Source organism: Hyperoodon ampullatus (genome assembly GCF_949752795.1).
Source record: "Hyperoodon ampullatus genome assembly, chromosome: 11".
Lineage (NCBI taxonomy): Eukaryota > Metazoa > Chordata > Mammalia > Artiodactyla > Ziphiidae > Hyperoodon > Hyperoodon ampullatus.
The window spans coordinates 64,729,258-64,755,403 of record NC_136924.1 but is presented as its reverse complement, the minus strand read 5'-3'; the positions used below and the strand labels follow the sequence as shown (position 1 = coordinate 64,755,403).

The 26,146-nt window shown below is 36.6% G+C and overlaps 1 protein-coding gene across 1 annotated transcript in view; it reads left to right on the top strand.

Moving 5' to 3' along the window:
• Window positions 1-231: 231 nt before the first annotated feature.
• The window catches only part of TAFA2 (TAFA chemokine like family member 2), a gene marked incomplete at both ends in the record, with an annotated part of 104,740 nt that continues 78,825 nt past the window's right edge, over window positions 232-26,146 (top strand). Inside the window, one exon of the mRNA XM_079715937.1 lies at window positions 232-337. Coding sequence (XP_079572063.1) covers window positions 232-337 — 106 coding nt within the window. The remainder of the gene's footprint in view (window positions 338-26,146) is intronic.

The following is a 26,146-nucleotide window of genomic DNA, read 5'->3' as shown; positions in this document are numbered from 1 at the left end:
TGACTGAGGTAGGGCCTCTCTTACCTCTTGCATTGTATCAAGGTACTTTATTTGGAAAACTTTAATTTTTTTTCTGTTCATAGTTTATATACAGTGAATAGCATTTTAATATAAGAAATGCAAATTTAGGTGTTAAGGTGTCATGGGAAGCTTTAAATATAGCACAGTTATAATGGAAAAGCAATGGTTTCACATACTTAGGATTTTTATTATTTTTTTTTTATTTGCAGGATGAGTAAGAGATACTTACAGAAAGCAACAAAAGGAAAACTGCTAATAATAATATTTATTGTAACCTTGTGGGGGAAAGTTGTGTCCAGTGCAAACCATCATAAAGGTAAGCTGTTCTGTTTTCTTCCTCAGCTCTCTGAGGAAGGGGACTCCCTTTAACACAAACTATTGTGTTCTGCTTTTACTGGTCAGTTAATTTTACTAAATGTGGGTCCACCCATGGCAATTCTCTTTAAGTAAAAATGCAGAGAGAGTTATTCTTAATATGGCTTTGAATGGTAATGAACGATTATTTAAATGTTTCCAGGATTACTGACACTTCTGCAAATAATGTTCAAAAGTATGGAATCGTGACTCTGTTTTCTTCTTAACATTTCCATTTTTAAGATAATAATGTTAAAATGTTGAGTTGACACATAATAAAGATGAGTTTCAAATTGCAATCATCCTATAATGAAACCATCTTTAATGATATGTATCTTAATAATACGTATACATGTAAATTTCCTTTCCGTGCTTTTTGTAGATCATATTTCTTCATGCCAGAGTACATCTTTGGCCACTCTTTTGATTTTACCCCAGTATGATATTGAGAAGGCTCAATTCTGCCATAGAACAGGGTGACGATATTTGTTTTATATATGTGTGTTAAGCTTGACAGCTCAAAATTATGCCCTTTCTGTTCTCTTTTCTGAGCATAAGACTCAGTATAGTGAATACTTTTTCCAAATGAATTAAAATTCCATTTAATTTTATTTTAGTCTATTTCTGGACTGTCTCTACCATAATCAAGTATTCATAACCTGAAAAGTCAATTTAGGTTTTTCTGTGAAATATGATTTTACAATTCTTTTCTCTTTCCTCTGTAAAGTCCACAGACTAGCAACTTAGTTTCTTATTTTATTTTTGATTGAAGAGAAAGTTAAGACTGCCTTGAATTTTGTAACACTTAAAATAGTTACACATGTGCATTTAATTAGCATTACACTGAACAAGTACACCAGGGAATGGAAAGATGTGGTGTGAGGGAGGGATGCTTATAAGACAAAATCTTTTCCCCCTGTGTTTAAAACCAAAAAGAGTCGTCTTTCAAAATATGAATTTTATAAAGAGCTCCTTCATATTTCACAATCCTGTTTTTGCCCCACAGTGTGTGAGTGTGTGTGTGTGTGTGTGTGTGTATGTATGCATTTCTTCTTTTCTTTAGTACAGCACTTGGATCCACAGATAAAACTTTAAATTCTCTTTAATAAGGGTTACTGGTATAAAATTAAGAAGTTGTTAAGGAAGATGTTATTCACGTGCCTCCAAATTGGCTACAGTGAACCAAACAGAAGGACAAAGCAGCCTTAAATACTTACCTTTTAAAAAGGGGGCAAACCGGGCTTCCCTGGTGGCGCAGTGGTTGAGAGTCCGCCTGCCGATGCAGGGGACACGGGTTCATGCCTCGGTCTGGGAAGATCCCACATGCCGCGGAGCGGCTGGGCCCGTGAGCCATGGCCACTGAGCCTGCACGTCCGGAGCCTGTGCTCCGCAACGGGAGAGGCCACAGCAGTGAGAAGCCCGTGTACCGCTAAATAGATAGATAAATAGATAAATTGATAGATAAATAGATAAATAAATGAATGAATGAATGAATGAATGGCAAACCGCTGGGGCCAGGCCCCATGCCTTGGGCTTAACAGGAGAAGACACATCATCCATACATGGTCACCCCAGTGCATCTTCCCAGCCTATAAAAGTAGAATTGAGAGCTTTGGGGGAGATTCATAGTAATTGTGGGTGTCATCCCAGCAAAGCAAGGGTTCATGATAAGGATGCTTTCTCATCTCCAAAGCCAAGTGATGGGGTCTCTAAGAGAATCATTCATAAGGACTGCTCCACAGTGAATATTGCATACAATTTTTAAAGCTGTTTTTAAGAATTTTTAACTTCTGTTATGTTCTATGCTAACTCCAAAACTAAGATCTTTTCTTACTTTTTGCCAAAAAATATATTTCTTGAACATAAGAGATTATACCTTGACTCAGAAAACTCACTCAAAGTGCCAAACTCAAAGTTCTAAAACATTAAAGAAGATAAACTTTTGTGTTGTTTTGCTGATCCATTTCCACCCTACCAAGAATATTTTGGAGGAAGAATTTAGGAAAGATTTCTCTGCCTCTCCCTCTTTCCCTCCTTCCCCTTTTCCTTTCTTTCTTCCCTTTACATTTTCCATGCAAAATGCCCCCTTTGTTTAAACTGTTTTACATTTAATAAGTGTAATGTACATATATGTTTTAGGACATATTCATAAAATGAACACAAGTGTGCTCACCCCCCAGTTGAGACATGTAACATTTCTAATTCTCTTGAACCTGATTGTGTCTGCCACTTTAATTTCATTACTTTGCCTCCTTACCCAAGATAATCACTATTCTAAATTTTGTGATTATAATTCCCTTGCTTTTATTTATAATTTCACCATGTGTTTATACATATCCAAATGGCATGCTGCTTAATTCTGTTGTTATTGAATTTACATAATAGTATTATACTGTGTTTTTCTGTAATTTGCTACTTTGCCCAACAATATATTTGTGACATTCATTATACTTGATGGTAACTATAGTTAATACTAATTTTTTTTTTTACTGTTGCCCCATATTTTGTTGTATGAAGTCACCACAATTTATGTATTTATTCTCTTGTACATGAACAGTTGGTGTTCTATTTTCTTGTCATTATGAACTATGCTTCTATGAATAGTCTACTTCTTTCCTTGTGCACATGTGCCAGGGTTTCTCAAGAGCACATTCCAAGGAGCAAAATTCTGGGTCACAGGGCATTGCATATCTTCAGTCTTACCAGATTATGTGAAATGCTTTTTTCCAAAGTGGTAGTACTAAGAAAGTTATTCAAGTTATTTCTTCTTACTGATGTATAGTAGATTTACAATATTATATTAATTTCAGGTATACAACATAGTAATTCAAAATTTGTATAGATTATATTCCATTCAGAGATTTTATAAAATATTGGCTATATTCCCTGTGCTGTACAATATACCCTTGTAGCTTATTTTATACATAATAGTTTGTACCTCTTAATCCTCTATCCCTATGCTTCCCCTCCCTCCTTTCCTCTCCCCACTGTTAATCACTAGTTTGTTCTCTATATCTGTGACTGTTTCTGTTTTGTTATATTCATTTGTTTATTTTAATAACATACAGTATTTGTCTTTGTCTGACTTATTTCACTAAGCACAATACCCTCCAGGTCCATCCATGTTGTTGCAAATGGCAAAATTTCATTCTTTTTTATGGCTGAGTAGTATTCCTGTGTGTGTGTGTGTGTGTGTGTGTGTGTGTGTGTGTGTGTGTGAGTGTACTACATCTTTATCCATTCATCTTTTGATGGACATTTAGGTTGCTTCCGTAGCTTGGCTATTATAAATAAGACTCCTTTGAGCACTGAGCGTACGAAAATTTCAAATTAGAGTTTGCATGTGGATTTTTTTTAAAATTGAAGTATAATTGATTTACAATGTTGTGTTAGTTTCAAGTGTACAGCACAGTGATTCAGTTATATACATATATGTCTGTCTGTGTGTGTGTATACAAATTCTTTTCTCAGATTCTTTTCCCTTATAGGTTATCACAAATATTGAGTATAATTCCTGTGCTATACAGTAGGTTGTTGTTGGTTATCTATTTTATATATAGTAGTGTGTATATGTTAATCCCAACCTCCTAATTTATCCCTCTCCCACCTCTTTCCCACTTGGTAACCAAAAGCTTGTTTTCTATGTCTGTGAATCTATTTCTGTTTTGTAAACAAGTTCATCTGTATCTTTTTTTTTGATTCCACATATAAGCAATATCATATATTTGTCTTTTTCTGTCTGACTTACTTCACTTAGTATGATAATCTCTAGGTCCATCTATGTTGCTGCAAATGGCATTATTTCATTATTTTTTATGGCTGAGTAGTATTCCATTGTATATATGTACCACATCTTCTTTATCTCTTCATTTGTCGATGGACATTTAGGTTGCTTCCATGTCTTGTCTATTGTAAATAGTGCTGCAGTGAACATTGGGGTGCATGTATCTTTTCAAATTATAGTTTTCTCCAGATATATTGGATATATACCCAAGAGTGGAGTTGTTGAATCGTATGGTAGATCTATTTTTTTTGTTTGTTTTTTGAGGCAACTTCATCCTGTTTTCCATAGTGTCTGCACTAATTTACATTCCCACCAATAGTGTACAAGAGTTGCCTTTTCTTCACATCCTTGCCAACATTTATTTTTTGTGATCCTTTTTATGATAGCCATTTTGACAGGTGTGAGGTGATATCTCATTGTGGTTTTGATTTGCTTATCCCCGATTATTAGCGATGTTGAGCACCTTTTCATGTGCCTCTTGGCCATCTGTGTGTCTCCTTTGGAAAATTGTCTATTCGGTTATGCCCATTTTTTTAATCAAGTTGTATGTTTTTTTGATTTTGAGTTGTATGAGTTGTTTATGTATATGGTATATTAATCCCTTATCCGTCATATCATTTGCAAATATTTTCACCCATTTAGTAGGTTGTCTTTTGTTTTGTTGATGGCTTCCTTTGCTGTGCAAAAGCTTTTAAGTTTAATTAGGTCCCATTTGTTTATTTTTGCTTTTGTTTCCATTACTTTAAGAGATAGATCCAAAAATATATTGCTACGATTTATGTCAAAGAGTGTTCTGCCTATGTTTTCTTCCAGGAGCTTTATGATTTCAGGTCTTACATTTAAGTCTTTAATCCATTTTGAGCTTATTTTTGTATATGGTTTGAGAAAATGTTCTAATTCCATTCTTTAACTTGTAGCTGTCCAGTTTTCCCACCGCTTACTGAGAGACTATTATTTTTTCCCCCATTGTATATACTTGCCTCCTAGTCATAGATTAATTGACCATAGGTGCATGGGTTTATTTCTGGGCTCTCTATTCTGTTCCATTGATGTATTTCTATTTTCATGCCAGTACCATCCTAATTTGATGGCTGTAGCTTTTAAGTCAGGGAGTGTGACACCTCCAGTCCTGTTCTTCTTACTCAAGTTTGCTTTGGCTATTCAGGGCCTTTTGTGTTTCCCTACAAATTTTAGAATTATTCATTCTAGTTCTGTAAAAAAAAAAAAAAAAAAAAAAAATTACCCAGCAGCATACTCCCCTCTTGTCATCCAAGCGATATGCTCTCAGAATTCCCCCTAAGAGGGCTGCCTAGGTCCTTCTGTTGTGGCAGGCTGACTATGTAGGCTGACTGGTGGGCTTTGTTGGCCCCTAGCTCAGTTGATTACCAGACCCTGCTTTGTGTGGATGTTACTAGCTACTGACTAGTGTGGCCTGGTCATAAGGCAGCTGACTGCAGAACCCCAAGGAGCCCTGGGGCTAATGTTGGCTCACTGGCAGTAGGAGTCAGGGTCCAGAAGACTCTGGGGCTGTTGCTCCACCTACTGGCAGGCAGAGCTGGGTCCTGGAGTCTGGCTGCAGGGCCCAGGGATCCCAGAGCTGGTATCATATCACTGGTGGGCAGGGGTCTGGTTCCTGACACAGTTGGGTATGTGGTCCATGGTGTCCTGAAGCTTGTGTTGGCCTGCTAGTTGCAGGGCCAGGGCCCAGGGCCCAGGGCCCAGGCCCCACTGGTCCCAGGGTAAGGTCTAGCCTGCCATGGGTGGACTAGGTCTTCAGGCTGAGGGACTGTGATTTTCTTGCATCTAGTGTCTGCCCCCTAGTGGGTTCGGCTGGTCTAGAGGCTGGCACAGACTTCCTGGATGGCAGGGCTGGTGTCTGCCTACTGGTGGGTGGAGCTGTGTCTTGGCCCTCTGGTGGGTAAGGCTGTGTCTAGAGGTGGCTGTGGGCTCAGGAAGTCATTAAGCAGCCTGTCTGCTGATGGGTGGAGATGTGTCCCCACCCAGTTAGTTGTTTGGCCTGAGGCTTCCTAGCACTGATGCCTACAGGCTGTTGGGTGGGACCAGATCTTGGCACTATTGAGCCAGAGGGAGGATCCCATGATGCCAGCTGCCGGCAGTAGTGTCCATGTGGTAGAAAGCTCCCTAATATGGCTACTGACAGTATCTATGTCCCCAGAATGAGCTACAGCCACCCCCACCCCGACTCTCCAGGTGACTGTCCAAGACCAGCAGTTAGATCTAGCCCAGGCTCCTGTCAAATTACTGCTTTTGCCCTGGGTACCAGTGCATATGGGATTTTGTGTGGGCCTTTAAGGGTAAAGTCTCTGTTTCCCTCAGTCCTGGCACTCCCCAAATTAAGCCCCACTGGCCTTCAAAGCCAAATGCTCTGGGGACTTGTCTTCTCAGTGCAGGACCCCAGGGCTGCAGTTTGCCCACCCAGGGGTATGGGACTTGATTATATTGTGAGCCCACCTTTCCTATCCTACCTTTCCCATTGTGGTTCCTTCTTTAGGTTTTTAGTTGTGAAAAATTTTTTCCTGTAGCTTCTCATCTTTTTCATAGATTGTTGTTCTGCAGATAGTTGTAATTTTGGTGTGCTCATGATAGGAGATGAGCTCAGGGTCTTTCTACTCCACCATCTTGGCCAATGCACATATTCTCTCTTTATTTTTTTCCATTTAAATTACAGTGTGTCTTGTTTTGTTCCTCTTTGGGACTCTGTGCTTCCTGGACCTGGATTTCTGTTTTTTTTCCCAGGTTAGTGAAGTTTTCAGGTATTATGTCTTCAAATATGTTCTGTTCCTTTTTCTCTCTCTTCTTCTTCTAGGACCCCTATAATGTGAATGTTAGTATGGTTGGTGTTGTCCAAGAGGTCTGTTAAATGTCCTCATTTCTTTTTTATTTTTCTTTTCTGTTCAGCTTCAGTGATTTTCGCTACTGTGCCTTCCAGTTCACTGATCCAGCCTTCTGTATCAATCTACTGTTGATTCCTTCTAACTTATTTTTTATTTCACTTTTTGTATTCTTCATATCTGTTTGATTCTTCTTTATATTTTCTAAATCTTTCTTAAAAACTTCTAACTTCTCATTCTATTCATCCATTCTCCTCCTGAGTTCTTTGATCATCTTTATAATAATTTCCTTGAACTCTTTATCAGATAAATTGCCAATCTCCATTTAGTTCTTCTTCTGGAGTTGTATCTTGTTCCTTTGTTTGGAACATGTTCCTCCATTTGGAACATATTCCTCTGCCACCTCATTTACCACTTTTAATATCTATGTATCTGGTAGTTTAGTTGTTTTTCCCAACCTTGGAGAAGCAGCCTTTTGTAGGAGATGTCCTCTGCATCCCAACAGCACACTCCTCTCTGATCACCAGAGCTACGTGCTCTAGTGGTGCCCCCTATTTAGACTGTGTGGGTCCTTCTGTTGTGGTGGGCTGACTACTGTGGGCAGTCTGGTAGATGTGGCTGGCCCAGGGTCTGGTTCGTTGCCAGGCTATGCCTTGTATGGAGGCTGGCTATGGAAGCCTTTGGGGTTCTGGAGCTAGTGTTGACTCACTGATGGGCAGAGCTGGGTCCTGGGGTTGCAGGCCAGGGTTCCTGGATCTAGTGTTGGCCTGCTGGTGGGTGGGGCTGGTTCCTCACATGGCTGGCTACTGGTTCCAGGGTGACCAAGAGCTGATGTTGGCCCACTCATAAATGGGACTGGATCCCAGGGCAGCTTGTTGAGAAGTCCAAGGTATCTCAAGCTGGTGTTGTCCTGCTGGTGGGTGTGGCCAGGGTCTGGGGGTTCCTAGGGCTGGTTATCATCCTGCTGGTGAGTGGGGCCAGAGCCCAGGGTCTCCTGGAGCTAGTGCCAGCTCACTGGTGGGCTGAGCTGTGTCCTGGGATCTCTGGCTGCAGGGACCTGGGGGTCCTGGAGCTGCTTTTAGCCTGTTGGTGGGCAGGGCCTGTTCCTGACTCAGCTGACTACGTGGTCCAGGGTGTCCCAAAGCTTTTGCTGGCCCACTGGTGGGTGAAATCGAATCCTGGGGCAGCCGGCTGAGGGTCCCAAGGTATTTTAGAGCCTGTGTTTGGCCTTTGAGTGTTCTGTGGGGCTGCAGTGGTTCTGGGGATGGTATCGGCCCACTGGTGGACAGAGCTGGGTCCTAGGGTCTCTGGTTGCAGGGCCCTTGGGGTCCCAGGGCTAGTGCCTTCACACTGGTGTTTGAGGCAGGGTCTTGGTCAGTCTGGTAGACAGGGCCATGTCCTGGGGTAGCTGTGGGGTTTTAAGGCAGCCTGCCTGCTGGTGGGTGGGACTGTCTCTCTGCTTGGCTAGTTGCTTGGCCTGAGGCATCCCAGTACTGGAGCTGATAGGCTAGGGGGTGGGACTGGGTCCTGGTGCTAATAAGCTAGAAGGAGGATTCCAAAATTGCACTTTCCAGCACCTGTGTCCACATGGTAGAACAAGGTCCCCCCAAATTGGCTGCCACCAGTGTCTGTGTCCCTAGGGTGAGCTCCAGTTCCCTCATGCCTCTCTGAGAGACTCTCCAAGATCAGCAGGTGGATCTGACCCAGGCTTTTTTCAAATTACCACTTCTGCCCTGGGTGCCAGAGTGTGTGAGAGTTTGTGTCTGCCCTGTAAGAGTGGAGTCTCTATCTCCCACAGTCCACATGGCTTTCATCATGCGTAGGGCTTAGAGCAAGGAAGGCCTATTTGTTTATTTCTATTTTTTATTGTGAGATAATTAATAAGAAATCTGTGTCTGATTGAGAGCACTTCGTGTGAGCATTCAAGATAAAAGTAATACAGTTGAATATTAAAAATCCAACAGCTCTATTCTAAGAGCTTTGTAGATAATAACTCATTTAATCCTTATGACAATCTATAAGGTAGGTACTATTATTCATCCTATTTTATAGATCAGAAACTGTGGCAAAGAAAGTTTAAATAATTTGGCCTAAGTTGCTTAGTTAGTAACCATTGAGAGCAGGATTCAAATCTAGGAAGTCTTGTTCCATGTAACATGATAAATATCTAGCAGTGAATTTCTTTTTATTTATACTATTTGGGATTTAGTTGACTTCCTGAATCTGTGGATTGATGTCTTTCATAAACTTTGAAAGAATTCCAGGCATTATGTCTTGAAATAGTGCTTCTATACCATTGTCTCTACTGAACTAGAACTCTGGTTAGGTGTATGTCAGCTTTCCCTCTCTATTCTCCATATATTTCAACCTCTATTTTATATTTTACATCTTCAAGTCTTTCTGTGCGATATTCTGGGATATATATTCAGATCTGTTTTTTTCTACTACACTATTTCTATGTTCTCTTGGGTCTAATCTGCTCTTTAATGCATATATTGAGTTTTAATTTCATCTATTACATGCTATTAAAAATTCTTTTTTTCTTACAAATTTTCTTGGCTTTTGATATATTTTGTTCTTAATTTATTTAGTTTATATTTCTTTTTATACATTTTATATCAAATCTCACGTATATATAAAATTCGATGCTTCTATTTTATGAAATTTTTGTGATTTCTTCCTGTTGACTCTCACTCATAGTACTTTATTTATTTTAGGGTTTTGTGATTTTTAAAAATTTTGTGAGCTAATGTTCACTGGAATCATATTTGCAAGAGTTTTTAAGGCCTATATTTAGAATGCATTCTTCCAGAGATGATTTGCATACACCATGTGTCTTAGGTTTCTCTAAAAGCAGAGCCAAGTCAGGAATTCTTGTTTATGTGATTTATAGAAAGAGTGCTCTCAGGAGACAGAGAGCAAGGACAGCAGGATAAACTTGGAGACAAAAGATGAGCACAAATAGAGTCTCAGCTGGAGAACAGCCTGGTCAGGTCCTTTGGGGAGGATCAGAAACATAAATTGCTCCACAGAGAGGAGCTCCTTGAGGTGAGATAAATATCCTCTTCTACACTTGTGTCCATTTGTCATTGGCCATTGATCTATTACCCATGGTAGGGAATAGCCTTCCTGGAGAAGTAGCTTCTCTTTAGCAGAGGGTGGATTTCTGAACAAGGGAGGGGCTGTGAATTGTAATCCCCTACCATTCACAGCAAGTGGAGGAAAGATGCACTGCTGATAGAAAGGATCTTGCTAGTGAACCAACAGCTACACATCACTGCAGTCAACTTCTCATACCCCTCAGCTCTGCTTGCTTCTTATTTTAAATTTACTCTGTCTAGGCAAAGCTTATCAAAGATTCTGCTTGGTTATAATTTCTAAGAAAACCTACTTGAGGAGGAATAGTGGGGCTGCTACTAATGCAGTTGGTACCAAGGCCTTTATTGATACTCATTATCTGCCCACTTCCCTAGCCATTTTGGATTCCTCTCTCCTTCCTGTTCACCTAGAAGATTTACCTGATGTTTTACCTCGTACCTGAGGGTTCTGAGCTCTGGATTATCATGTTCTGAATTCTGGGGTTGTTGTACTTATAAATTTATAGTTGTAACTGGACATTTGGATGCCAAGAAATACCTCAGTGGATCATCTGAGAGCCTAACATATTCTCCCCTGCCCTGGTTCCTAGAAGCTACCCATAGCAGTGATCACTGGAGTCATTAAACTCATCAGTATTTAAGTTCTTTTTTTCTTGCTCGTCTATGGGGCTGACTAGGCAGCAATTGGAGCTATATGTTTAGCAGGACTCTTACAGTTTCCCCTGGTAAAAGCATTCCCTTTCTGGGAATCAGGACTTCTAGATTCATAGAGTCTATTGGTAGTTTTCACAGGAATATTTTAGATTGGATAATTCTGATGGAAAATATGTTTTACTCAATAATTTTCGAGTACCCACAATAAGGACTGAGAATATAGGAGTACATACAAGACGCAAACATTTTCTTTATGGAGTTTTTGTCCTAGAGGTGGGAAGATAGATAATAAAAAGGAAAAGTAAAACAGTTTTATAGTATAAATTCTATGGAAAAAATAAGAAGTGTTCAAGAGGGACTGTAGTTTTAAATAAGGCCTTTGGGTAAGACCTAAATTTTTCAATGGAGCCAGCCATGAAAATATCTGGGAGAAGGATGTTGCAGGCAGAGCAGTAAATAAGTATGAATGCTTTCAAGTAGGAGCATGCCTGGAGACATGAGGAGTAGCAAGGCTGCTGTGTATAGAGCAGAGTATGTAAGAAAGAGAGCAGTAAGAGGCTGGGTCATTACAGAACAGGTAACTATAGGAGATGAAACAATAGAATAAGTAGCTCTTCCAAATACCAGTGCAATAGCACTGTGTTCTCAAGAGCAACCAACTGGAGAATTGTCTTACTCTGTTTCTTGAACATAATGTAGAAACACTGTAGAAATCTAGAGCATTTGTATTTGAAAAATGAGATATGTAAAAATCAGAGAATGCTGTCCCCTGCTTAATAAAATCTTCTGAGCTTTGGGAACTAAAAGTCCCTCACACACAGACAAACCTCCAGAGATTCTGTCCTGAATTCTCACAACTGTCTTCAGCTGGATATTTTGAGAGCTGGGGGGTGTGGGGGTGTGGGGTGAGGGGGTGGGGGGTAGTGGTTAACTCAGAGCATTGTGACAGCCAATCAGAAAGTATATGCAGTATTTCCCACTTGGAAGCAATTACATTAGGTACAGCTTCAGATAGTGGGGATTAGAGAGGAAATATTTCAGTTTAGGACTCCAAGTTTCCAACAGAAAAACATAGTCATTAGTCTTAGAAGGTCAATATGTTTTCTTGCCTTTTCTTCCTTTACCCATCACATCCAAACTAAATCTAAAGAGAATGAGTCATCATTGAATGTTTGGGTTGGAAAAGGATCTGTATTTAGTGTGAAAGAGATTATAAACAGATGAGAGTTATACATAACACACACAAATTTTTTTTTAATTTTTTTTTAATTTTTTTTATTTTTTATTTTTATTTTTTGCTTTATAACAAATTTAATCAGTTATACATATACATATGTTCCCATCTCCCCTCCCTTTTGCATCTCCCTCCCACCCTCCCTATCCCACCCCTCCAGGCGGTCACAAAGTACCGAGCTGATCTCCCTGTGCTATGCGGCTGCTTCCCACTAGCTATCTACCTTACGTTTGGTAGTGTATATATGTCCATGCCGCTCTTTCACTTTGTCACAGCTTACCCTTCCCCCTCCCCATATCCTCAAGTCCATTCTCTAGTAGGTCTGTGTCTTTATTCCTGTCTTACCCCTATGTTCTTCATGACATTTTTTTTTCTTAAATTCCATATATATGTGTCAGCATACAGTATTTGTCTTTCTCTTTCTGACTTACTTCACTCTGTATGACAGACTCTATACGTAACACACACAAATTTTTTAAATGTTCATTTGATTAGCTAATATTGAGTGTTATTCCCATTATTATACTAGGTGTTTACTAATCTGAATTGCAACTTTTGATTGAATGAAAAATTTTCAAAGAAAACCAAATTTAAAATAAAGGTGATTTTCAGCCCAAAGCCTAGATGAGAGAGCAGCCATTTAATTTGTTTTGGTAGCTCTTCATTTGTTTATTGGTTCATTTGATAGTTTATTCATTTCTCTAACCAACAACCCAGAAAACAAAAAATATATTTTTTTTCATTAAAACAAAATTTGTTTTAATTCTAAAACAATAAATATTTACTATTGACATTTAAAAAAATATAGATAAGCAAAGGAGGGAGAAATAAAAATCACTCATAATCCTACCTTCCAAAATAACCACTGTTGCCCTTTCAAAAACAGAATACAATTTTGTGACCTCCTTTTCTCACTCTGAAATATACAAAATACTTATTGAGTATCTGTCAAGTGTTGGGCTTTAGGTCAAGTTCTGGAGGTTAATAAGTGACCAACACAGGCATGGTCCATGCCCTATGGAACTTACAGAAAAGTAGGCATGAAAAACATTAATCTGATAATCAGACAAATATTTAACTATAAATTATTAAAGTGTTTAGAGCTAAGATTTCAGGATAAGAGTATGTAAACTGTAAAATGGGTAGAGGGAAATCTGGGAGGTCTTTTCTAGGGAAGAGCCATTTGAGCTGAGATCTGAATGAGGAGTGGGAGCTGGGCATCCAGATAGGATCGGTAGCCTGTGCAAAGGTGCTGAGACATGAAGGAATAGAATGCTTTGGAGCAAAAACAAGATCACTGTGTCTGAAGGACAAAAAGCAAGGAGGATGGTAGGCACAATTAGGCAGGGGAGGTGGTGGGGCAGATCCTTTGGGGCCATATTCAGAATGTTGGTTTTCTTATAGTTAAAATTGTTTGAACCAATTTCGCTAGGATATTACTAGGTTCTCTTGGGCTGGTTTGCAGTTGACTATGATGTACACCAAAGTTTAAGAACCCTGATTATAATGCACAGTGTTTCAAGGACCTTGTTTATGAGAACAATTGGATTAATGTCTTAAGAGAAAGAAAAATGGCCATAACATAAACTGACTCTACTTTGGACTTTTAACAATACATTTTATTTTTCATTTTATTGAATTTTCAGAGTAATACATGTTCATTGAGAAACTTTGGTAAGAAAAAAAATATATCAAAAGAAATCAAATTACCCATAATTCTTGCACATAGAAATTATTAGATGCCATGTGGGCATATTTTCATCTGGTTTAATTTATGAACGCATTAAACATATTTGAGAGCATGATGTTCATTCATTTATTTAATTATACATGTATTGATATGGACTAGGTGAGAGACTATGCTGCTCTGAGCTGGTGATTCTGCTTTAAATGATGCAGATAAAGTTGCTGTTTTCTCTTTTTTATTTTAAGTTATCTCATTTATACAAAATAGTGCATAAAACCCATATGTACACTCAAAATAACAATCATAAGGCAAGCGACTGTGCAAATACCAAACAGGACAATAAAATATCAGCCCCCCAAACCTCCTTATGCCTCTCCCCTAATTACAACCACTCCTCCTGCAGAGGTACCTCTTTCCTGACTTCTTATGCCTAAACAATAGAGTATTATTTTGTCTGGTTTTTAATTTTGTAAAATTGAGATCCTATTTTAGGCATTTTTTTTTTTTTAGTGTGATTTGCTTCTTCCCTCAACATTTTTTCTTGAGATTCATCCATGTTGTGACATAGGAGTACATTGTGTGAATAGAATGTGATGCATTTATCTTTTACTGTTGATGGGCATTTGGGTTTTTCCAGTTGTTGGCTGTTATTGCCAATGCTGCTGTGGACACTATTTGTACATGTACTTTGGTTCACAGGTGCAGAATTTCCCCTAGGTATATTTTTAAGAATAAAACTCTATGGGCCGTATGATAAGTACATATTCAACATTACTTTTTTTCCCCCACTTAGTAGTATAATTAGCAATAAATGATATGTATTTACTTATATATCTAAAACTATCCATAAAAACATATTTTAAGTGGGGCATGAAAAAACATTGTAATAATGTGCCCTAAATTACTTAAGAAAATTCTTTGTTGTTAGATTTCTTTGAGACTTTTTTGTTTGTTAATACTAATCTAAAAACATTTGTGTAGAATTTTTGTTTACATTTAATATTAATTAGTTATCAATTAAATTTATTAATACATTTTGTTCATTTTTTAATTTCTTTACGTAGTTAACACGGATGAGAAATTATTAAGTTTGTATCATTCAGCATTCACTCAGGAAAAAGAAAATCACACTAAGTGGTTTAAAATAAGGAACTGGGGCTTCCCTGGTGGCGCAGTGGTTGAGAGTCTGCCTGCTGATGCAGGAGACACGGGTTCGTGCCCAGTCTGGCAGGATCCCACATGCCGCGGAGTGGCTGGGCCCGTGAGCCATGGCCGCTGGGCCTGCGTGTCCGGAGCCTGTGCTCCGCAACGCAAGAGGCCACAGGGTGAGAGGCCCACGTACCTCAAAAAAAAAACCAAAAAAAACAATAAAATAAGGAACTGGTTACAACAGTGTTGAAAGAGCTGGAGGAGGTAACAGGGAATGGTGATACTACTACCCAGACATTGGTTAACTGCAGAAAGCTATTACTGCCCCTAGAGGTGGGAGAGCAAAAAGAAAAGCAGAATTACCCAGAGCTCCTGATTGTATTATTTGCTGTTGAAGTTGCTGAAGCATTGCTGCTGCTTTGGGAATCACTTCCACTGCCACTGAGCAGGAAGCCTGGAACCAATTCCCTCATGATATTGCAAGAGCCCAGGAGGCTGAATGCTGCTAGTGCTGCTACACTCTCTGCTAATGCTGCTGAAGTCCACAGGCATTCATGTGATCTCCCTTAGCATTTCTGAAGCCAGAAGCAGGGGAAAAAAAAGAAAAAAAAAAGGTGGCCTCTCTCTTTCTTATGAGTGCCTTCCTCTAAGAAACAGACTCTAGGACAGAATTCAATATTCAAGAAGTTTATTGGGGGAAACACTTTTGAAATATAAAGAGGGAGGGAGGAGGAGTAGATGGAGTGAGGCTTCAAACCAGGAGGAAGGGTTGACACCTGTGAAAGAAGAGAAGGAAGGAAGGAGGCTTGAGTAGGAAGAACCCAAAACTTCAGCACAGTTTTGAAAAAGTCTTGCCCAGGCCAATTTGGGGTCCTGGAGCAAAGGCTGCCCATTGCAAAGACTCCCATAATGGGCAAAAAGGCCAGGCTGTTTTGTTCCTGCCATGCAGTCACTGACTGGTAGCAGCCCAGGCGAAGTGTGGCCTGTGTAACTCCACAGGTGGGGTTACTGGGGGCCATCAGTCAACTATGTTCTTCGCAGTGGGTTCTTTTGAGGGAGAACTAAGCAAACATCTTTGTGGTTGCTACACTTCCATGGGCAGAATCTAACCAGAAGCCAGCTGGCAAGAAAGTCTGAGGAATTTCGTATTTAATCTTCCAGCCCATTTCAACATACAGAGGAATATAGAAAGATAAATGTTGAAAGAAAATGACAAGTATCTGCCACAGGAACATTTATACATGTTGTTAAATTACTTTTGATTCCCTCACAGAGGTATATAAAACTTCCCTTCTCACCAGTCTGAAAATATTGGCTACAAATAAATATCATTGTTAATTTAGAAGCTCCTGACATAGTCTCTTATTCATATTTTAATTTATATCTTTGAGTTAATGAATGGATGGTTAATTTTTGAATTATTTTCATTTTCCATTATTTGAATTATTCATTGATTCCTTTGCCAGTATAATATTTGTCATTGATAAGTTTGAAAACCTTGGATAACTTTTAAAGCTTGGTCACATTCATTGTAAATTTTCATGCTTTTCAAATTTAATGTTTTTTTAAAATCATGTTTATAGATTTTCAGAACATAAAGTGTCCTACACTGTTGTTAGAAAAAATTTGAAAATATATAAAAATATAAAGTAGAAACTTTAAAACACCTGTAATCCTATGCACATGTCACTATTAACTCTCAAATATTATTTATATAATATTAGGAATATACTGTATCCATAGATTTTTCTCCTTTCTTATTATATTTTGAGCATTTCTTCATCTTTCCTGTGAAAATTATTTAAACATACTATATAATTGGATATTAGAGCTGTTTATTTTTCCTCTAGTAAAAATAATGCTGAAGTGAACATTTATATTTGCAATTGCTTTTCCCCATATCTGCTTATTAGGCTAGGTTTGCAGTGATGGAATTACTAGTTCAAATGACTTAAATTTTAAAATATTATTATGTTTTGAAAATGATATTTTTAACTATAAAATAATTTGTGTTCATTTTAGAATATTTGGGAAGTATAAAAGAAGCACTAACAAAATTAAAATGTTGTAATATATTCATAGGATGTTTATTTATTAATATCATGCATGTTAAAAGGTATGCATTTTGATATATATTGTCAAGTTGCAAACATTTCTATTCATATTCCCATCAGCAGGGAATTTACACACCTGTGTCAACACTTGGCCAGATGAATTTGGAGTCCTTGAGATTTATCATTCTACCTAATCTTTGTCAATTTCATCCTGTTTTAATTTGCAGTTTTAAATTATTAAAGATGATAAAAATTTTTATTGTTTATTGACCATTAATATTTTTATTAATTACCTTTTCATGTATATTGTCTATTGTTTTTATTAGGTGACCCTTTTTTCTTTATGTTTTTATGAGAGCTCTTTATAAAGGATTAACACTTTGTGTTGTTACCAGTAGTTTACATTTTGCCTAATCAACACATTAGCATATGGTGTGCATGAGCACAGCTTCAGAACTCCAGACAGTCTGTGTTTTCATCCAGGCTTGTCCTTTTACTAGCTCTAGGTAATTTTTCTTTTTTTCTTTTCTTTTTTCTTTTCTTTTTTTTTTTTTTTTTTTTGGTTGTGGTAGGGTGATGGTGGGAGTGGAGTATCTGAATCCTTTTAACATAGTTTCTTTAACTTTAAATTTTAAAAAATATATTGCCAGCATATATCTAGGTTTTGCCTCTTAATTATTGAGTGACTCTTTTCAAGCTTAAAGTTTTCAAAGAAAACCTTACTTTCATTTTTTATTTAACTAATGTTCTTATCTTTTTGTCCCATTTTATTTTTTTCCTCCTCTGTCAATTTTGGATCTCCTATTGTTTTGCTGTTTGACCTCCCAAACTTGTTTTGTAATAGTTTTCTATTGTCTCTCTGTTCTTTTGCTCTATTTGTTTGGAGGAGGGGGGTTGGGAGATTTTGTCACCTTTATTGTACAAATTTGTGCAAAATTTTATGTCTTTTACAGTTTTAATTTCTGTGTGCTCTCTACTTTTGTTTTCTGAGTGTTCTCCTGCCACCCCACCCCACCCCATTTATAAGTATTTCTTCTTGCAAAGTCTCTTTTTCTTCCTAGATTTTGTCCCTACTTTATTTTAGTTTCTATTTTTCATGCTAGAAGCTTTCCTCAGATAGCTGATAATCCCAAATTGTCTGTTCTGAAAGCTCTCAGCCTGTTAGTAGGGCTTGTAGAATTGGAGATTCAATGTAAGATGATGTGGCAGGGCTTTTATTGGAGAACTCCCAATGTTAGTATGTTTAACTTTTCTCTTTTGGATCATCCAGATTCCTTCGAGAGGAATCCTTTAATCTCTTGTCTGAGGTTGTCAAGAGTTGAGAGGTGAAAGCAGCTGAAGTGAGGAGGTATGCCCATGTCAACATTCTGTAGTTCATTCAGTACAGTGCCTACAACCTCTGCTGTGTCTTGTGATCCCCAGTCCAGAGACCACCTCTTTTCCACACCCGACCCCACCACCACAATAAATCTTCAAGCTTTTGCCAAGTTGGCAGGTAAGACAGCTGTCCAGTGACATGGAATGATAGAGAGTAACTAGAGATTTAATTGCTTCTCAGACAGCTTTCACCAATGCTTCTAATTATAGCCCTCAACCCCTTGTCCCTTCCAGACCTACCTGATAAACTCTCAGTCCCTCGTTCTTTTGATGATTCTCTACTGCCAGCCTAGAGATTCTCTTTCTTGAGTCCCATAAGTCAGTTCTAAAATTTTGTTGCTGTTGTCTCCTACTGAAATGCATGTTTTTCAACCCACCATCTTAAATCAGAACACTAATAATGTTTCTAATTTTGCTATTTTCTTTTAGTTTTCTTATCCTCTTCCTTCTCTTCTTGGGCTCTCTTTTATTTCCACGTGTCTCTTTCCCAGTTTCAAAATTTTCCTCCACATCCTGTTGTTGTAGCTCATTCTTCATCTTTACTTTGATCAACTTCCATCTTTCTTGAATTATATGGATGTACAAAGCAGGAGCTCTATAAATTTTATTTTTAGTTCTTGTAATATATTTTTAAATGATGCTGTTGCATTGCTTGTGTTAGAATACTGTGGTCTTTGTCTTCTCTGAACTGTTGCAATTCCCTCCTCATCCAAAGTTTCCTGACTCCAGTCAGTTCTCCCCACAGCAGGTGAAGTGAATTTCTAAAAATAAATATTTGATAGTTTTACTCCTCTACCTAGAACCCTTAAGAAAAAGTTAAAAACTTATACATGACAAATCCCTGTGTGATTTGTCTTTTGTTCTCTTCTTCAGATACTTTTGCTCTTACTCAGTGTGATCCAGACACATTCTCTTTTGCAGTTTCTTGAAGGCCCTGTGCCCTTTTATGCCACATTTCCCTCTGTGTGCTTTTCACATTTTTGTTGCTTTATTTGTCTAGCTAACTGCAGGCCATCATTGATGTCTAGTATCTCCCCCATAAAGCTTTTCTTATCCTTCTAGGTTAGTTTCTCTGTGATATGATCACATAGCACCTTGCTTCCTTTACACCTCTCATCACACATGTACTGAATGAATTATTCATATAATTATTTGTTTATGCTTACTTTTCCACTTATCTGTAAGCTCTATAAAGATGGATTCAAATATTCAGACATCACTTGTTCCTAACAGTATCTAGCATAAATGAAATTATGATATGGTCTCTTCTTTTAAAGATTTCATATTTCAAAACATTGAACAGAATCTATAAAAGGGTTTGAGAAATTAATGGTGATAGCAGGTATTCTTAGTGTTTTCTTCCTATTTTAATGGTGGTGGGTCTAGTGTTCCAAGATTAATTATTGACTTTTAGAAAACAGTTTTTAAAATTACATTTAAGAAATCTTTTTCTCTATATTTCCTCTATTTTAAGACATTGGATTTTGTTTTCAGTTTAGAATGTACTTGGAGGTACAGAATTAGGGAAATTCTGAGCATTTAAAGTTAAAACAAATGAAGTAATCCTACATATTATTTCTAGTATGCTTTCATATTCATTATTTATTTGGGCTATGAAAGGAATATTCTTTTACTGTAGCTTCTTTTCATGCATTCAATAATTTTTTTTTTGTAATAAAACAGGTCTGCTAAGAGGAGAGTGAATCTTACTATTTCAGAAGAGAGAGTATAGTTTTCTGGTGTTGGTGGGTTTAATACTCACTGAATGAAGTTATATCATTATTGCATAGTTGTGTGCTTAAAAAAAAAGAGATAAAAATCATGAAGCATTTGTTCTCTTTTGACTGTGAACAATTCGTTAATTGAAAAATGTTTAGTCATTTCCAGGCATATATACTGGACACTGTGCAGTTATCAACAAGCATTCCATGACATATTTTGGGAAATTTTTAAAATGCATTCCTATGACTGATCCTCATCACCTAGCAACAGTTATAGGAAGTTAAAGGAGTCTCAAATTTTTTTAACTTGGAGTAGAACTTGCTAATAGTTGTTTACTGTGTATCTGTTTATGTGCTGTGTGTATATCTGTGATTTATAGACAAAGTAAGATTCTTCCATGATTTTTTTCATGGTTCCCATGAAACAATTTTCACCCCCTTGGGGGATGATATTACCCTCGTTGCAAGTACATGACCCAGAGTTAATCAATTTTCTTTACTATGATACTTTTTTCATCATACTATTCTTTATCTCATTAACCATTTTTATAAAAATTCATAATAGCATATCAATATAACAGACCTTAAGGACTTGGAGAAGTTGGTATAACTTACTAGATCAATAATCTACACATTTGTGAGTTCATATGACAAAATATTTGAGGAAAAAAGTTCTTTTATATATCTTATAATTTGTTTTATTTGTATTTTTTTCCACAGTGTCATAATAAAAAGATGATGGCCTGCTGAAGTACTTAAAAGTTTTTTCACTCACACCAGGCTTCTAGTCTTGGTCCTGTGAACACCTTTCTTATCAAGTCACCAAACTGTACTGTTCTATAATTTTTATAATAATGCAAGTTATCAGGCCACTGGTAAATATGTTTAATATCTTCTCTAGCCTGTACTTTTTCATACTGTGAGTTCCATTTGTGTATCCCTAAGTACTGGATGTCTATATAATAAGAAGTCATTTACTTACTAATTCAAGTCTGGTCATGATATTTGGATGTTAATAAAATAAAATCAACAGGACACAAGACTAGATATTAAATTACCAAACAAAATGACTGCTTAGCTGATCACTCATGATGAACATGTCTACTTCCCCAAATAAATTATTTATAAGTTCACAATGAGTATGAGAGAAGACTGCATTTATAAGATAAACAGATTGAAAAACTAATTTGAAATGGTGCCTGAGCTACTTATCAGGGTGGTGAAAAAAAGAAAATTTGGAGTCAGGAGAATTTAGGGTTTGAGCTGAATGCCCTTGGGTGAAATATATTACCACTGAAATTTTAGTTTACCTGTAAAATAGGAGTAAAAGGTGCTCATTTTCCTACACTGGATTGGTGAAGAGATAAAAAATGATAATGCATATGGAATGTCTTTTTAAGTACCATAAGTTATTATAGTTTCTACTATATACAAAATTTTAAATTTTACTGATACTATTTTTATAAATATTGATGGTTTTGAAAGGCATTTCTTGGGAAATAAAATTAAAGTATGAGTCATATGGGAACATTTTCTTGCTTTTTTGAAATATGATATATATAATAATCAGCCCCTTAATTCTTTGCCCATACATGAAATTAATATGCTTTTGCAAATGTATATCTGCGAGGGTATTTTGAGGAAACTGAGTGTTACCGGTTAGCGAAAAATCTATCTGCTTTATAATATATTTTCAAGTTATAACTATTATAGTTCACTGGAAGGTTAATGCTGAGAAAATCAATCAATTGATCAATTTTTTTACTAATTTGAAACATTGGAGTTATAAAGAGAAGTGAAAATCAACTATAGATAAAAGTGACAGCCCCACTAATAGGGGACTCAGGGAGAAAACATCTATTTAAGCATGCTATTTAAACATCTATAAAAATCATGCTATTTTAATAAGTTATTCAGTTATTTGTGTAGTAGGTACAGCCTATGTGTTATTTCCTAACTCTGCAAATGTCTTATCTCAAAATAGATGTTACTTAAGTAAAATCACCCTTAGCGTTGTTCTTGTTTCCTAACAAAGATATGCTACTCTAGCATTATTATGAAACACTGTAGCAAATACTCCCCGAGAATGCTCGTGCCCTGGGGATATTTGGATCAAAGATAGATAAAGCACTTTTTTTCTTTGCAATTTATATATTCCTAAAATTTATGTTAAATAAATTTTGTAAATGAATTCATTTTAAAAATGAAGAAATTTTACTCTTTTTAGGTCAATCATATTGACGTAGGAATACATATATCCTAACATATTTCTCTTAAACATTTTACATAGTATAGTTTTTTCAAAGTATTTATACATATCAGATATTGAAGATAATTAACTTTCAGAAATAATATCAAATTCTCATTGGTTTTTTTTCTTTCCAAACATTTAGTTCGCTAATAATTTATGTATCATTCATTCATTCAACAAATATGTGTTGCATATTTATTATATGCCAGGTATTACTTAGGCACCAAGAGACTATCAAAATGAATTAGATCATTGTGCTCTTGAGGAACTCATCAACTAAAAGAAAAACACATTTGTGTAATGAAAGTCTGAACACAACAAGTATTTAATAAAATCTTACCTATTCTCAGACAGATAAGGACAAAGCATGTGCACATGTGTATAAACAGCAGAAGAAATTGTGAAGTCCACCTTACTGTTGAAAAAAAAGTAAAATTACTAGACACTGAATAAATATGTGTCAGCCTGAGAGGGTCAGTGAAAGTAGGAGATGGCCGATGTGTAATGGATGAGTGAAGGACTTGTGATGGGAGGAAACGTGTAGGTGGTTGGAAGGTGGCTCAGAGAAGGATGAGAAGTGTGTGTGAGAAGTAAGAAGGAAGGGATGACTGCAAGCTATGATCACAACATGACTTATTTGATGAAATACTCTGGGAGATGAACCCGAGTCTTTAGTTTTCCTAGAGTAACAGCTTGGATCTTGAAATTGCAGAACTTTGACCACTGTAACTTAACAGTCATTGAAACTCTGTATTTGTATGGAGGAAATGAAATATCTCTATCAAATATGACTGTCATTCTCAGAGCTGCCATTGACCAGGTGGTTGTTTTAGGTTACAAATCTCATTTAATCACAAATCAAGTTTTTATTTTAATTGAAATAATATTCAAGTTACATAAACAAAGACAGTAACTCTGATCAAGTCAAACTTGATATCACAGAAACATTTAAAACGTTATCCTTTACAGATTTCTTACTTGAATTTGTTTTGGGGTTGTGATCTTATTTTATCAGAGTACAGAATTCTCACATAAGTCATAAACTTTTAAGAAATTGTGTCATTAATGAAAATTCTATGTTACCTTGGTAGAAGTACTAGAATGAGGCCCACTCATCTTTCAGAAGTATTTTTGAACTTGAATCTAACCATTTAGAGAATGTTATTGAAAGTGAAGATGTATATTTGTTTGAATAGAAGAAACATTGAACCCAATTTCTTAAAAACTTGGAAAAAATATGCTATGGGATATCAGATGTCAAGCCACAATAATATTTACACTACGTTAATAAGCATAGGGAAAATGTCTATCCATCTGGTATATCAGACATGCAATGACAGCACCTATGAAGATACTCCAGGATATTACTATTGATCAGTACTGGAATTGCCACTTTTCAAGACTGACTTTTTTGTTCCTCAGCTAAAGTTTCAGTTTTCAAAAAGGGTCTGGACTTCTAAGCTGGACTCTAAATATATTTATTTCAAAATGTGAGTTAATATTACTTTTAATATCATCAAGCAAAGTGGAACAAAAGCTTATTTTATACAATGAATTCTGTGGTTAGTTCAACACAACCATTCTATTGTAGTGTTAGTGAAGGAATTATGATCTTATAAAATGGGATTAGGCAACCATTTATTCTATTAATAGGAACATCCTGGACTCTTTCCATATGGTATGTTGGATGTTTTGTATTTTATAGAACCTTATTTTGTGGATTGTTTATATGAGTGCTAGTGGCAAAGTGCTTTAGACTTTAGAGTTATCAAATGATTGCTTATGCCTCTGGACACACTGGGAAATTTCAATAATAAGGTTGTATTTCCAAGGGCTGAGATGCTCTCTTTGGAAAATAGGTAGTCTTCCCCAGAGGATGCAAACTTATCTCATCCCTTGAGGGGATTTTTTTAAATTGAAGTACAGTTGATTTACAATACTGTTAGTTTCAGATGTACAGCAAAGTGATTCAGTTTCATTCATATATATATGTGTGTGTGTGTGTGTGTGTGTGTGTATGTACTTTTTCAGATTCTATTCCATTATGGGTTATTACAAGATACTGAATATAGTTCCCTATGCTATACAGTAGGTCCTTGTTGTTGAGGGGATTTTTTTTTTTAATGTTTCTAATCTGCCTTCTCTCAAAGCCCTGATACCAACTCCTCACAGGACCGATTGCTGTGCTAAAGATCCTATTCTTGTTAATAAATCAAAGGTTGATTGTAGAGCCATAATGTTTCATGATGTGATATTTCAAGGTCTCTATGTCAGTTGTCCTGGCCCTGTAAGGCAATGAGAAACTTGAGTCTTGGGATATTGGGAGCCAGAATCTGGGGGTGACTAAGCTCTTGGGCATATTTGGAGTCTCCATGTGCTTTTTTTCCCCAAAAAGATAGTGTCTCTGAGTAAACAAGGTAACCTAAGTAAAAAGTATTAAGAATAATATCAATTAAAATATAAATATATTTACATTTTAGTATGTCTCACTGAATGGCCGGTGTCACAATAAAGAAACTCCTATATTTTTGTCACTGCTACAGCTGCTAGCAGTGTAGCAATCATGTCCTAATCGTGGACACGATTAGGCTGCAGCTGTCTTAGACACCTGAGATTTACAATAATAACTGAACTAATTGCCTTGGAAACTTCTCAGTTTATCATTTGACTTTCTTCTAATTATGAAACTTCTGTTTTTTCTCTGCTGTTTTCCCAGGAACCAACAGCTACCACATCAAGGAGACTATTTCATCATTCTTAATTCCTTTTGACTTACACTCATTTCTGTAGCTGGTCCTGAGCTCAACATGATAGTAGCTTTCTTTGAATTTTAGATAGTCTGTTTGTATTATATTAAGATATAAATATACACTGTGTATATACTTCTAAGTTTTGTAATACTGCCCGATAAGGTTGCTTTGTGGAGTGTTTTTAAGGCAGGCAACGATATACCATCTAGGGATGAGAAAACAGCCAGTTACCCCTCATAGACAAAGCTGATTTTCTATGAACTAGTAATGGATTCTCACATGGCTGATAATTGTTCACGAGTTGTGCTTTTTAGCCAGTTTGTTAGTTCTCTGTAACTGTGTTTTGTGATATTTTATTGAAGCACAGTGACTTCTTATTTTAGCAGAATAAAATTACTGTTTGTTTACTTTCATTTCAAATTAGATCATAATGGAAATCTTTGGGTGTAATGAGCTTTAAAACCTAGTTTCTGCAAAAATGATTCATTTAAACCTAAATAATAAAGACCTTAGTCTCGGTAATATAATAATATAAATTTCGGTATCTCAAAGGAATAATAACCGGTTGAAAATATGTAGAAAACGCTGCTTTCTTTTCTACTACTGTAACAATAAAGCAAACTTTTCCTTCTATTTTGAGAAACAAATGACTCCATATATGATTCATTTCTGAATACTGCAACATTGAAACACTACTTGACCAGATTTCAGTCTTGCTGAAAATGCCTTGAAATATTTCTCAGAAAACCACATAGATAAGAGTCTTTTTCAAACAGGAGATGCCTGCCACTCCATGTCAGTCTGAAGCTCAAGGCTGAAGTATTTCTCTACTGGCTGAAATGTAGAAATAATTTAAAGTGGAATTCTCATGAAGTCTCATTTGGCTTTTCTAGGGAAGGAATTATTAAATGAATAATGAGAAAGTACCAGTTTATAAAAACTCTCATCTTTAAACTACCACCTGCCCCAATAATCTACATCTCTACATAAATTAAACACTTTTAGAACCAACTCTTCTAAGCCAGGTATGTATTATTTTTCCAGTATTATTATTAATACTGAACATTTTCTCTTCCCAAGTTAACCAATTAACTCAAAATTTGAGAACTGTAAAATCTTGAAGGTCATACACCGTAACCACTAATAAGTGCATGACTCTC